General features: G+C 36.5%; 1 protein-coding gene across 1 annotated transcript in view; it reads left to right on the forward strand.

Annotated features, from left to right (window-relative positions):
* Positions 1–9212: 9212 nt before the first annotated feature.
* eys (EGF-like photoreceptor maintenance factor) overlaps positions 9213–13349 on the forward strand; it is a 186218-nt gene continuing 182081 nt past the window's right edge. Inside the window, exons 1-2 of the mRNA XM_087803281.1 lie at positions 9213–9954; positions 11419–11535. Of these exons, the coding sequence (XP_087659407.1) occupies positions 9213–9954; positions 11419–11535 (859 nt within the window). The remainder of the gene's footprint in view (positions 9955–11418; positions 11536–13349) is intronic.

Consider the following 13349-nt stretch of genomic DNA (forward strand, 5'->3'; position numbering starts at 1 on the left):
ATTCATTTTCTGGGCAGCTTGTTCCCTAATGGTGGTAGCATGGGGGGCTGTTGCCTATTCCAGCTTCCTCGGGCGAGAGGCAGGGGACACCCTGGAAAGGACGCAAGGTCTGTCGCAGTGCACACAAAGAAATACCACCATCCACTCTCACTCATACCTATGAATAATTTCCCCAAATTCCCAACCAATCTTTGCATGTTTTTGGAATGTGGGAGGAAACCGTAGTACCAGGAGTAAACCCACGTAACACAGGGACAACAAACAAACTCCACACAGTCAGGAGCATTAAGCAAAAGATAAAAGTCAGATAAGTCAGACAGTCGAACTTTATTAAACAAATAACTTTCAACCTTGTTCAGTTGTGAAACGTGCTGTGTCTCAAATTACACACTTCTCTGAGTGCACTTACTTCTGAGTGTGCAAATTTCAACAGGGTAGTACTTTCCTTAAATCAAACACTGTACTACACACTATCCAGAATTGACTCGACAGCTTCTACCTCCAATACTTTTTGACGCTGATTGCAACCAGCTGTTGAAACCATATTATTGGCACGTTTTGCAGTCAATAAAAAATTTAGTAAGTTGTTTCTTTTTTTATTTTTATTTTTTTTGTTTTGGGGTAATATTCCTGTTTTCTCGAGACAGTTATGCTGGTATCTGCTCCGAAGAAGAGACATATCTTCCATTTAGCGACATAGCTCAAGACGTAGCGTCATATATGTAACTAAGATGGCGGCCATCGAGGGTGGAAAGGCTCCATCGATCCACACTCAATTTTCTGGCCATTTATGTGCGCCAATTGAGTGTGCATAACGCACTACATTTTCTCGCACTTTTGTACTCAAAATATTAAGTGTAAGTGCAATTTGGGACACACCAAAAAAAAAGTTTGTTACAGCTAACGTACAGAAAATTGCTTATTCAAAATAACTCTTGAAATAGTTTCAGTTATAACACTTTATCTTCATCTTCAGAGTTTAAAAGCTGGAGAGTGGCGTATGTCTTAAATGTGTGTTTACCTTCTGTCATCCACTGCTCCTACACAACTCGCAGTTTAACTTTGAACGCCCCGTTGACACCAACATTTAGCAGCTGGAGTTCTTTAGTTAATTCACCCGGAATGATGGCAATCGTGTTCAGGTTGCTATGGTAACGGTTCGTATCGCAATAATAGCAAAGTTAAGCAGATCCGATGTGTTGTGTCGTGTGTTTTTTATTGTGATCTGCAAAGTAGGAACCGCGGGATTCCTTGAATAAAGTCAAGAACACTGATAAGAACTCTGTCTACTTCTTGAGTTCTTCAGACAACAATGGCGGACATTAGCGTATATATATATCACAATTGCGTTGTTTACAAAAGTCGTACTAAAACATCTTGACGGCGCATATTGAGCACTGTGTACCACACAAAAACGCTTCTAGGTCAGAAAGTACAGCCCAAATGAATCCTTGAGCAAGGTTTATTTTAGAAAACTATATACTTTTGAGTTCACCAAATAATCGATAAAATAAGGTATTTTCTCTGACAGTCTATTTACTGTCACCTGCGTGATGGCAACAAATATTCTATACATCTCCGTTGTGCGTCTCTCCACCGGATTGTCGGATTAAAGACTTCCTGATGTCGTTGGTTATGCGATGTTCTGTCTGGTCGCGATGCATGTTTATATAAATGTTGATGTAAAAAGCATCGGTTTGATTGATGGTTTAACGGTGACAGCTAGATATGGTTGAAACTATACTGGTCAGGGATCAATGTTGTTTTATGTAAGCCCTGTCTGCTTGAAAAGTGGAATACCACTAGTCATCTGCTGATTTGAAGACTAAAAAAAAAAGACCAACGTAGGCAACTGGATAAAAAACGAAGGCGTCAAGAAAGACAAAGAAAGCCTCTGACGTGCCAGATGAAGCTGAGCTCTGGAAATATATGCTTTATGCCATTCCACGGATCCAGCGTAAATGAAAGCAGGAACTATGTGTGAATTCTTGCCTTTTCAGTAGCTTTCACGACCTCAACAATGTTCAGTTCAGCTTGACATCCTCAAAGATTTTTTCAAGAGTTGTTGCGGTTCTATGGAGGTGGAATTTGGGAATGTTAGGATGTGAGCTGTATCAGACTTCTTTAGCGACCAGGTGGCGCCGACAGCAACTATATTGAGATGTATCAATGTCTTCCAATTTCCTTTCTGACCTCCCAACCTAGCCGAAGAAAAGGAGGAGGAAATTGGTTTTAGCCGTCGAGGGAGCTCTGACCTTTTGTGGTGAAAATGTTATGAAAATCAGAAGTGAACCTGACACCGTTTTAACGAACCAAAAGTATTTTTAAAAATATAATAAGAAATGAATGAATTAAACAACATGATTGCAGTTGCCATAGAGATTTTTTTTACAAAAAATGAATGAATAACAAAAATCTGACATATTAAAGTTGAAAAAATGTTGAAAAATCAACGTCTACGAAATTGGGAAATAATTACTTAGAAACAAAAGTTTATTATCTGGCGGATCATGTGAATGCAAATAAATGTTGCCCAAATGAAGCCTCAAAAAACTGGGCACCAACTTCTCTGTGGTTCTTCCTGTAAAAATATATCCCATCCTTTTCTAAATTCAGATTAAGAGTACATGATTTTCATCCTGGTTGCTTAACATTTGTTTGCAATTTGAAGTACTCAAGGTAAGAAGAGAACACCCTCTCTGTACTAGCACTGCAGAGAATTTATGTCCATAAAAAATGTGAACATAACCGCCTGTTCTGGCTGAGACCCACCCCTCACTGAAAAGGAATTTTACCATAATTGTGGACCAGAGTCTGACACTGATCATACAGGTACCAAATAGCCTCTTCTAACCATTTGGTAGCGCTATTCAGGAAGCATCCGCCACGTTCCCCAGAGAAAAATGGATTAATACCTTTAGTAAGTCCACAAGTGGTCAGGTTCGAGCAAACTCGCATTCAAAGAATCCTCTGAGTGTGGAGAACGTGCCCACCGTGCCATGACTAGTACAATACTACTGCTCTTGAAACTGAGGTTTGATAATTCCTTTATAATAAATCCTCCTCTGCAGTTCCGCTTATTGGACTTTACTAGGGAGGGTGACAAATGGGAATTGGTCCATGTGATGTCGCACAATAGCTTTAAGTTGGACTGCCCTACAACGCCCAGGTGCTTGTGATGGGTGGATTTGGATGACACCAAGGGAGTTCGGAAAGGCTATATGCAACTGATGGCAAAGTCCTCTAACTGTGCTTCTTCAGTGGATTTAGGAGGTCCTCTAAATATCCCTTCGACCTTTCAAAAATGTCCCTTGTTGACATCAACAGTGCCTTGTTCTCACTGCAGACAGTTTTGACCTGGCATTTATATCCCTTTTGAGATGTTGAATGGTTGTCTAGAGTCAGACACACCAGTACAATGAATATGCTCCATTAATTTATATACATCAGACTTTTTTTTCCCTATATAATTAATAATGTAAATGTCCTTTTGAACGACCGACAAAAAAAAAATCACATTAGCTTTACAGGCTGTGGGAGAAGATTTATACAGTCGGTGTAAACACAGCCGTGTCATTGGGCCGTAAAATGAAGAACAGCAAATGTCTCTCTCGCACTTGCTTCTTGCTTCAGAACTACAGGTGTTTAATCAGCTACAGGGAAAAGATCCAACATGGTGCGAAACTTCCTAATCATCTGCTGCTCTCCTCCCACCTCCTCAAACACAGCTGGAAACGTAAAAAAAAAATCTAGTTTAGCTAAGTCTTTTAAAGAGCATATTGTTGGAACCAAATCCTGGATTGTCACTTCAATTACCATGAAGTTAATTTATTCGGTATTTGTATAACATTCGACTTTTTCAACTACGATAACAAATATAATTGATTATATCCTTATTTTTTAATAATCTCAACCTCTCATCAGCTGTAATTAAAATATATATTTCTTTTTTTAATGCAATTTAATTTCCATTACAAGCCATGGGGGCAGAATTGGCATCTGTAATTTTTCTCATAATCTTATGTCATTGTTTTGCTTTCATTATTTTTTTGTTTTTCCTTTTTTTTTACCTTATTTTCCTCATTATGACATTGTTTTGTTTTCCTTATATTTCTTCTTCTTGGTTTTTAATTACTATTCAAATAGTTGTGTTTTTCAACCAAAACACTAAATTTATTTGAGAAAAGAAAAGGAACGTTGAACTAGCCCAAAAATAATAGTGATGGATTAATGAGGCCTCATGATACAGCTGTGTAGTGAAGACACTGTATCGTGATGCAGTAAACTCATTTGTCATGTTTGGCTAGGAGTCAAAGAATATAAAGAAGCGACTGCCATCTAGTGGCCTTTTTAAAATGAACACACTGTATCATGATACAGAGATACACAGCTGTATCATGAAGCCTCATCCTCTTTTTCCAAACCTGAACTTTAAACTACAATAACAAATACAATTGATTATAATCATTTGTTAAAGATAATATCAACTTCAGATGTAATGAAAATATTGATTTCTTTATTTATTGCAATTTTCATTTAAGCTGTCTTGGCTTTGCATGAGTCTTAATTTTGTACATAATTTGCATTTTTCTCATTACATCATCTTTTTGCTTTTACTTCATTTTCCTCTTCTTGGTTTTCGGAAACCAAAATATGTTAAATGCGCATTCATACCCAGTTCAATTAAAAAGAGACGATTGAAAAATGGTGTATTCCAATCATTTGCAAATTAATCTTTCGCCAGGATCTCTTCACGCTTTTTAATATCAATTTTAAAAAAAAAAAATTTCACCGCAAATTATTTGAAAAATGAACAGTTTGGTTGAATTAGCCCAAGAATAAAAGTGATGGATTGATGAGGCTACATGATACAGCTTTGTAGTGAAGTCACTGTATCATGATGCAGTGAACTCATTTGTAAAAGGCCACTAGATGGCACTCCAAGTTTGTATTGGTGTCAAAGATTATAAAGAAAATAGTACAATCAGGCCGCCTTATAATCAAGACACTGTATCATGAAACAGATACACAGTTGTATCGTGAAGCCTCATCAACCCACCACTACCTCAAAGTAGAACTCCAAGACTACTTGAGAATACACAATCGCAAAAAGTAATTGGCTAAGTTTTCCTCTCAAGCAATCGTTCCCAGCTATCAATGACTTCTTTAACTCATTTTTATTTCATATATTCCCTGTTTGTATTCCTTTTGTTAGCCTTTTTTCACTCCTGCACACAAACACTTACAAAGCTTGACTCAAACAGGGGATAAATAAAATATCACTTCTCCAGCATTCTCATGGAATTCTAATTTTGCTTCTCCTTTTAATACGAACATCTCTAGCTCAACACCGCTTCAGCTACTATCAGTTGTGTAATTCCAACCAGTCCACCACCAATCATAGATCAAGGAGCTTTCTTCCATTGAAGCGCCGAAGCTTCCACATCATTTCTGGTGATGTGGTTTTATCATGTGAAACGGACCTGAGGGGGGGAAAGAAGACAATGTGTGCTTCTTTAAATCATCCCACTGCCACTGACAGTGAGGTATCAAGCAGCCGCCGCAGCACGAGCGAGAGAGAATATTTTATCTGACATTGTCACATTCTGTAGGAACCTCAGGGAGGCAGAGGATGCTGTGACACACTTGGTGGTCAGCAGCATGGTGTAAGAGTAGGACAGCCTGGATGGAATAGCTGTTGTTAGATGATATTAATGCTTCTGATGGCAGACTTTTCTGCAAGTTGGAGCGTTGAACAGAAGACTCGGCACCTCAAGGGACAACTAATGAATACATTTATTCACGCTACTTTACTTATTATGGATATGAATGGGATGGAACAGGAACTTTTTTTGATGACTCAGGCAGGATACGGTCTCATAATCTCAATAATTTAAACTAAGCTTTTAAGCATAAGCTCATTATGTCCACTTGGAATTTGAGAGATGTTTGGAACATTTTAGAACAAGATGGATCACAAAATACTTCATTAAAGCCCTGAGAGTGCGCAGACCCTTACCTGGCCACTTATTTTAAGGCATACTGTAACTTAATTTTAATGTCTTCCTTTTAAGCATCTGAAAAATGTCATTCATATCATTGATAGTCAAATTTTACAGCAGAAATGTTATTTTAATTTTTCCTCCAACAATAAAACTCGAACAAAATATATACCTCTATGAAATACTGTACATGTCGTTCATAAAATAATTAACAATTTCTCAGACAAAGTAAAGCTAATAAGGAGCTAACACTTTCATAATTAAGTTTTTGTCCAGACTTTTCTCTTCAAATCCCTCTCCTCCTTCACTATGACTGCATGACTATAACATTAGATGAAAAGCTTACACAAAATATTCACATATTCATAAAGAATAAATAAAGATTAACAAAATATTCATTTAGAAACCTTATTTTTACCCCCCCCTACAATATGAGACAGTTGCCACACATCATATATAAATACATGTTGTTGTAAGGCTTTCATACAAACAAAAGCTGTGCCATCAGTCACTGGAACAGAACGTTTCTTGAAAGTGGAATATTTGACAACATTGGTTTGGCATCTGTAGGTCCAGGCGGCAGTGTTTTGAAAACAATATTGTATTTTTGTCCCTTTAGTCCCTCTTCACGAAAGTCAATTCCCCCAAAACAACAGCAGAATTTCGTTCAGCAGCAGCATGTTGAGACGTTGATATCACACCAAACATTCAGCCACTCCTGTGCTTTGATAAGAAGCAATGGATACAGCAAAATATTCGAACAACATGGCAAACATTAGTGATGGGTTGATGATGCCTCATGAAACAGCGGATGACGTATCATGATACAGTGTCTTTATTTTGAAAGGCCGATAGATTGCACTCTCTCCTTTACAATCTTTGGCTTTAATATACTAATTTTATAAAAACCTGGCACCATTTTTCAAACTCAGAGTGATATCTTGTGGCCTTTACAAAGGAAGACTGAGTTGAGTCAGTACTTGGGAGGCGTAGGTCAGTCTGTCAAACTGAGCCTGAGAAACCTGGGTGTTGTATTTGACGAAGACAAGGCTCTAGTTCAATACTGCAGAAAACTGACCAGAAACTGTTTTATAAATATAAATTACTTACTTACAGTATCATGATACCTCATCAGCCGTGTCATTAGGCATCATCAAGCCATCGCAACTCAACAGATTGAAGTTGATATAAAAATCTAACTTTTATTCATAATAAAAAATGCATATATGTCGATGGAATATGTATCAGGATGCCGCTTAAGAACTGCTCACTAAAAGTAAAATGTAACCATTAATGTTAGTCCCTCTTTTTCTTTTGATGTAGTTATTTAAAACTTTGCACAGTTAAATGTTGCAAACAAACTTTTTTTTTAAATCTTTAAAAAAAAAAAAGATTGATTAGGAGGTTTACATAAAAAAAATAAGAAGCATATGTATCAAGTCACAAGATTTATATTGTCAGCCTATGTTTTCAAATTGAAACCTTTTGACAGCGTTATGATTGATAACACAAGAGAATGAGGAACCATTAATTCAAGGCAGAAAAAAAACACTCCCCCAAAAACGACCTTTAACTGCGAAAAATGAAACCAATATTATAGAGGAGGGATGCCTCTACCAGGGTAGACAAATGTACGATAGATGTTGGCTGTGCAGAATGTGAAGAGCAAGAGTTGAAGTTCGAGGGGATGGATAGCAAGAGCGATGATGAGGAAGATAGCCGCGGCTGCAGTTGATGGATGGATGAGAACGTAAGCAGAAGAATTCATGAGGTGCAGAGCTGGATGAATGAGCAGGAGGGTGGGGAGGCAAGAAGAAGACAAACAGTGTTGGATGTGTTCCGCAGATATAAGTAGTTCTCAGTGTTGTGAGGAAAAAAAATAGCACTTGGAATCTGACATAAGACTGTATGTATTGTATTATCTTGTCCTGAGGATAATACACCTGAATTAATGTATTCTTAACAAATAATTGTAGAGTTATGATGAGACCAATATTTAGGTTTTGCATTAAGGTTGTACACAGCTACTGAACTTTTGCATAACATGTAGATGTTGTGGAACATTATGGAGATCGTCAACACCAAGGGCATTTTATGTAGAGGTAGGTGATCAGTCTGAACATGAAATACTTTTCATTCTTAAAATTCAAAGGTAAACATCTCATCCATCACTATGAAACATCGTAGTCTTCTATTTTTCCATCCACCGATTCATTGCCTTTGTTACTTTAATAAAAGCGTCAGTTTAATTTTTACTTCATGTTGATCAAAAGGGGTGAAAGGCATTTTTTAGTCATCAATGTTATTGATCAGGAAGACTTGCAGCAAAGTGTTTAACCAGACCTGCCAAGTCACGCTCTGGTTGTGACATTCTCACGCCACCCTTGACATTTCTTATATGCTTATATTTGCCTCATCATGCTCTATATTTCAATTTTTCACGAAAATAAAATGTCGTACTTTTGCATAAATCTAGCCAACCGTGGAAGTGAACACACAATATTTACCAACCAGTAGCAATGTAAGGTCGGGTCTTGGTGTCTCTATTTTTTTATAACACACACAGTATGTGATCAAGTCATCGTAACTTAACTCACAATAGCACCGACATCGTACGGCGATCAAGCTCTGTAGGTTTTTTGTTATCTCTGTTATACTTGCTACTGTTTAAAATACAAGTTTTTTATTCATTCATTATTATTATTTATCATTTTATTTCTCTATTTATTGTTCAATCAGATTCAACCAGTTCATGTTTCAGATCATTTAAAATGGCTTGGATGTGATAAATCAATACTTTCCATGATTAACACTTATTGACTGCCAACAATATGTTCTAGCGGATGTGGCTACTATCCCAGAAAATATTTGATGATAAATTGAAAATGCAATCTTCATATTTTAGCCATGTTTGCCAGTATGACGTTGTCAAAGATGACAAGTTTTATTATGCTTTAAATAAAAAAAATAATCCCAAATAAATATCAATGACTGACTCCGACTTTAGCGAAATTAGCTATATATTTTACCCATGTTGCCCATATGATATTGTCAAAAATGACTTGTTTATGATGTATAGCTGGACTGGCGGTAGAAATCAGTCTTATTGATTAATGATATTTATTTTCTTTTCCACAGATATCTGCAAAAAAAGGCCCAAAATCATCAACTCCTGCAACTCTCCAGCTAAATCTATCGTAGAATAAGAACATGGAACCAGTAAAATTCTACTTCATAGTCGTGCTCGTGTCCTTCATCCTGACCTTGATACACTGCCAGACAATTTGTAAAAGACCGGCTTCACTTGAATGGCACCCGAGAGAGCGCGCTATTCAAATTAATTGGACACTCATTGGACGTTTCTGTAGTGGCCCCTCGGAGTGCTGGGATTTTCCAAAAGAAGAGAGCATGACACCTTTCAACTTTCCTCAAATGTGTCCACTTGAGCTCCAGCACGGGGACAAACTGCTGATGTCGGCCGATGAGACGCTGAAGTCGTACGGGATCCGATTACTCAACGTGTCGGGACACGACTTTGACAGCTGCTCCGCTCACGACCGAACCGATCAATTTATTTTAACTCATAATATTAAGGAAGCCAAGCAGGTTGACGCCAAATGGCTGGTCCCGGGTCACCTCTACCTCGTCGCCCTGCATGAGAGAGACACGCAACTGTGCAAACTGGGCCTGAGACTGCAGGTGCAGATAAAAACTCAGACCTGCCAGGCTTCTTTCGGGGCACCACTTTGTTCTGGGCGAGGCATTTGTCAAACACACCGTTGGGAGACTGTATATCAGTGTCAATGCCAGCAACACTACACTGGAAAGTTTTGTGAATATGTTGACGCTTGTTCGGAGGACCCCTGTGAAAACCAAGGTGTCTGTGTCAGTAATAAAGCCACTGATTCAAACAACAGGCCGTATACATGCCTCTGTCCTGCACAATTTACAGGTGAGTGATATCCTGAATTATGTTGATAACGACCTCCCCTTTTGTTTCATATAGTTTGACTAGAATTGAGTAGAATACTACGAAACACACTTCCACCAATTGTTTATATAAGTCAGTATTATCTATCTATATATATATATATATATATATATATATATATTTATATATATATATATATATATATATATATATATAATATATGGACATTTTTCTATATGTTTAATAATAAATAATTACAAATTAAAAGTGAGCAATTAAGTTCTGTGACGTGAAAATTCATGCTACAGCTCTCGACAAATCCTTCAAAAAAATTGGTGAATCCAAAGCAACATCTCTCAATTGTCCCTGAATAATTAATTGTTTTGCTTAAAATGTGTTTATATATATTTACAAACACAAATCCATTTTTGGCCACAATGTTGGTTTTCGTTATCTGATTTTGCAGGTACTAACAGGATTAGATACATAGACATTGGTATTGAAAGAATGCATATTTTTGAGCATGATTTAAAGGCTCTCTGAGACCAGGGGGTTCCCAGACTTCCCAAGGCCCCCCAAAAAACCTCATAATACAGCAATGTAGTGAAGACAAGTTATCATAATGCAGTGTCTTAATTATAAAAGATCACTAGATGGCACTGTTTTGTTTAAAATATTTGTTTGTTCTCTATTGTATCAGCTATATCATCAGGCCTCATCAACCCATCATATAACCCCCTTTGCAAAACACAGCAAATGCTTTTATATATAAAACATCAACTTTTACATTGTATTTTCTATTATTTATAAAACAATCCTGGGCCATCTTTCTGTATGTATGTAAAGCCATACTTGATGTTTGTTGGCCTGTCTTCCTTAAAATAAAATAATTGGTCAAGTATCAAGGGTCATCGATCCCGGAATTCTCCACCTTCCAAGGGACTCATTGTATAAACAAAGCAGGTGCGTTTACACCTGGTCGGAGGAGGAGTGGAGCCCTGTATTCCGTCATAATGGGCTCCACTATTGTAACCTCTCATTCACCGCGATTGAAGACGAGGGCAAACTTTATAACTAAATAATTTCAAAACATTGTCACGATGAGGCATTTCCTTGTTGTATTTTTTAGGGCAAATGGCTAAAACATATTTTATTTTGTAAATTCTGAAACCAAAATATATTAATTTCTCTTCCTTAAATTAACATTTTCAATTATCTTTAAAAAATTTTCTTTTTTTTCCTTTCTAAAATCATGTAGAAATGTGAAAATGATTGGAAAAAGGTTTTTGTTTGGGCCCCTCTCTACCTCCCTGAATAAATATGGAATTTCACACAAAACCATCTGAACTGCATATATACAATTAGTAGTCAATTTAGATTCCAAATATTTATATTTGATAAGTATGTAAACAACCCTGCTTATCTCCATCACTTTGCAATTACTTGCACGGATTACTGATGTGCAATTTCTTCCATTTGTTTCAGGAGTCAACTGCTCAGAAGTCACCGTGAAGGAACATTGTGACAGAATCTGTACAAATGGAACGTGCGTCCACGTGTCACCAGCCTCCATCGTTTGCGTCTGTGACAATGGATTCTCAGGTAGGCATCTACTTACTGTGACAGTTTAAAGCAATTATTTGAATATAATTGCTGATATTAGCTCGCTGTCAGGCGCCTCGAGCGCAATCACATAATCATATTTGCTCGAAGACCATGCGTATGTAGCAAAAACATGCAATTAACTCGTGGTAAATGGTTTTAAAAGGTCAACTACAAAAGTAGTCCTGACACCGTCCGTCACATGTAGTCTATTAAACTTGACATAGACTTAAAATACTTCCATTCATTAATGCGAGTTAAAGATCTCATCTGGTAGTTTAGATTTCTTTTATCGTTCTATTTTTTATTGTTAAACTAAGTTCCATTGATTACTGTTTTGATACACTTTGAACAAACTCCATCAGCGATGGTCCAACAGTTTGCTATGTACACAGCCAATAATATTCTTGCTGTTTATTTTGGCTGATTCCAACTGTTAAAAAATGGCACTGGTGAACACGGAGCAGTGCATGTAAAGCATTACCAGCTATTATTAGCTATTTTCAAGACAATATAATGTGCTGTTGAGGAAACAGAAGGACCTGGATAAACCTTGGTCGGTAGTGTCGGCTGAAAAAAAGGCAGCATGCAGTGAACTTTAAAGCAGAAAAAGAAAAAAAAGTCCAGGTGGGTTTTCATGTTGATTTATTGTTTTCTTTGTACTGTAATTTGTCCAGGAGGAGCTCTGCATTCTGTCCCTGCTCCGCTTTTTTACTCTACACCCAGTTTCAAACTACATACAGGTCTAATGTATGTTTTAGAACTAGTGTATCAAAACTGAAGGAGAGTTCTGTGTGGACTTATTTTTATTTTTATATTAAAGATGACTTTTTCAGTTTTTTTCAGCTAAGTTCACATTGTAAAGTTAGTTGAATATTGAACATTTGGATCAAATACTTTTCTTTTTTGTTTGTTGTCCTGTTTTTAAATTGGTGTTATACGTACTCTAACATATAAATATGATGATAAATAAAGTAGGAAAACATTTGTATGGCTTCAATTAACTTGCAGTATAATGTTTTTGAATACTAAGAAATACGTGTTGAAGGGATTTATGCTAGAAAAAAAAAATGTTTAAGTGACATATTGAAGTGAAACACACACGTATTAATCAAACTGGTGTCCAAGCAATTTAAATCCTCAGTATTGCGGTCAAAGTGGCTTTTATATAGAAAATATATATTATTTAAAAACACATGCATGGATTCAGTGACATCTGTAGTATCTGGTAAATGATTTTGTATTTTGAGTTTCAACATGTTGGTCTCAAAAAGGCAAAACCACATACCTCCATTTCTGATCTGCATTCTGTTGGAGTAGAATATGTTAAAAAGATAAATATTTATAGTTACAGATTATTTTTAATAAATACCATTAACAACTTACTCACAAAGGATAGCATGAACTCATGAGCAAATTCATAAAAAAAACATTAAGGTCGTACTGGTTGATTAAAATGTAATAGAATAAATAGAATAAAATATAATGGTTAAATATGTGATCGATATATATTTTCCTTTTTTTCTTAGCCAGCAAATCTGTAGTTTCTCATTTCAGAGTGCAAGTGTAATCCTCTGAGTGTGAAATGGAGACATAACACTGGGAAAAAAAGAACAGTGAGTTCTGCTCAAAGCTTCTTTTCGGCCTCAGAAAAAGAAACTGCTACCTGGGATTTCAGGAAGGCAATATGTTTTATATGTTTAAAACAAATTTAAAGTAACTTTCTAAAAAAAAAAAAATGCAAACTGAGAAAAAAGGAGAGAAACACCCAAACTATTAACAAAAACCTCCACAATGTACCACTAATATATTGA

This window comes from Callionymus lyra, chromosome 11 (assembly GCF_982586985.1).
Source record: "Callionymus lyra chromosome 11, fCalLyr1.hap1.1, whole genome shotgun sequence".
NCBI lineage: Eukaryota > Metazoa > Chordata > Actinopteri > Syngnathiformes > Callionymidae > Callionymus > Callionymus lyra.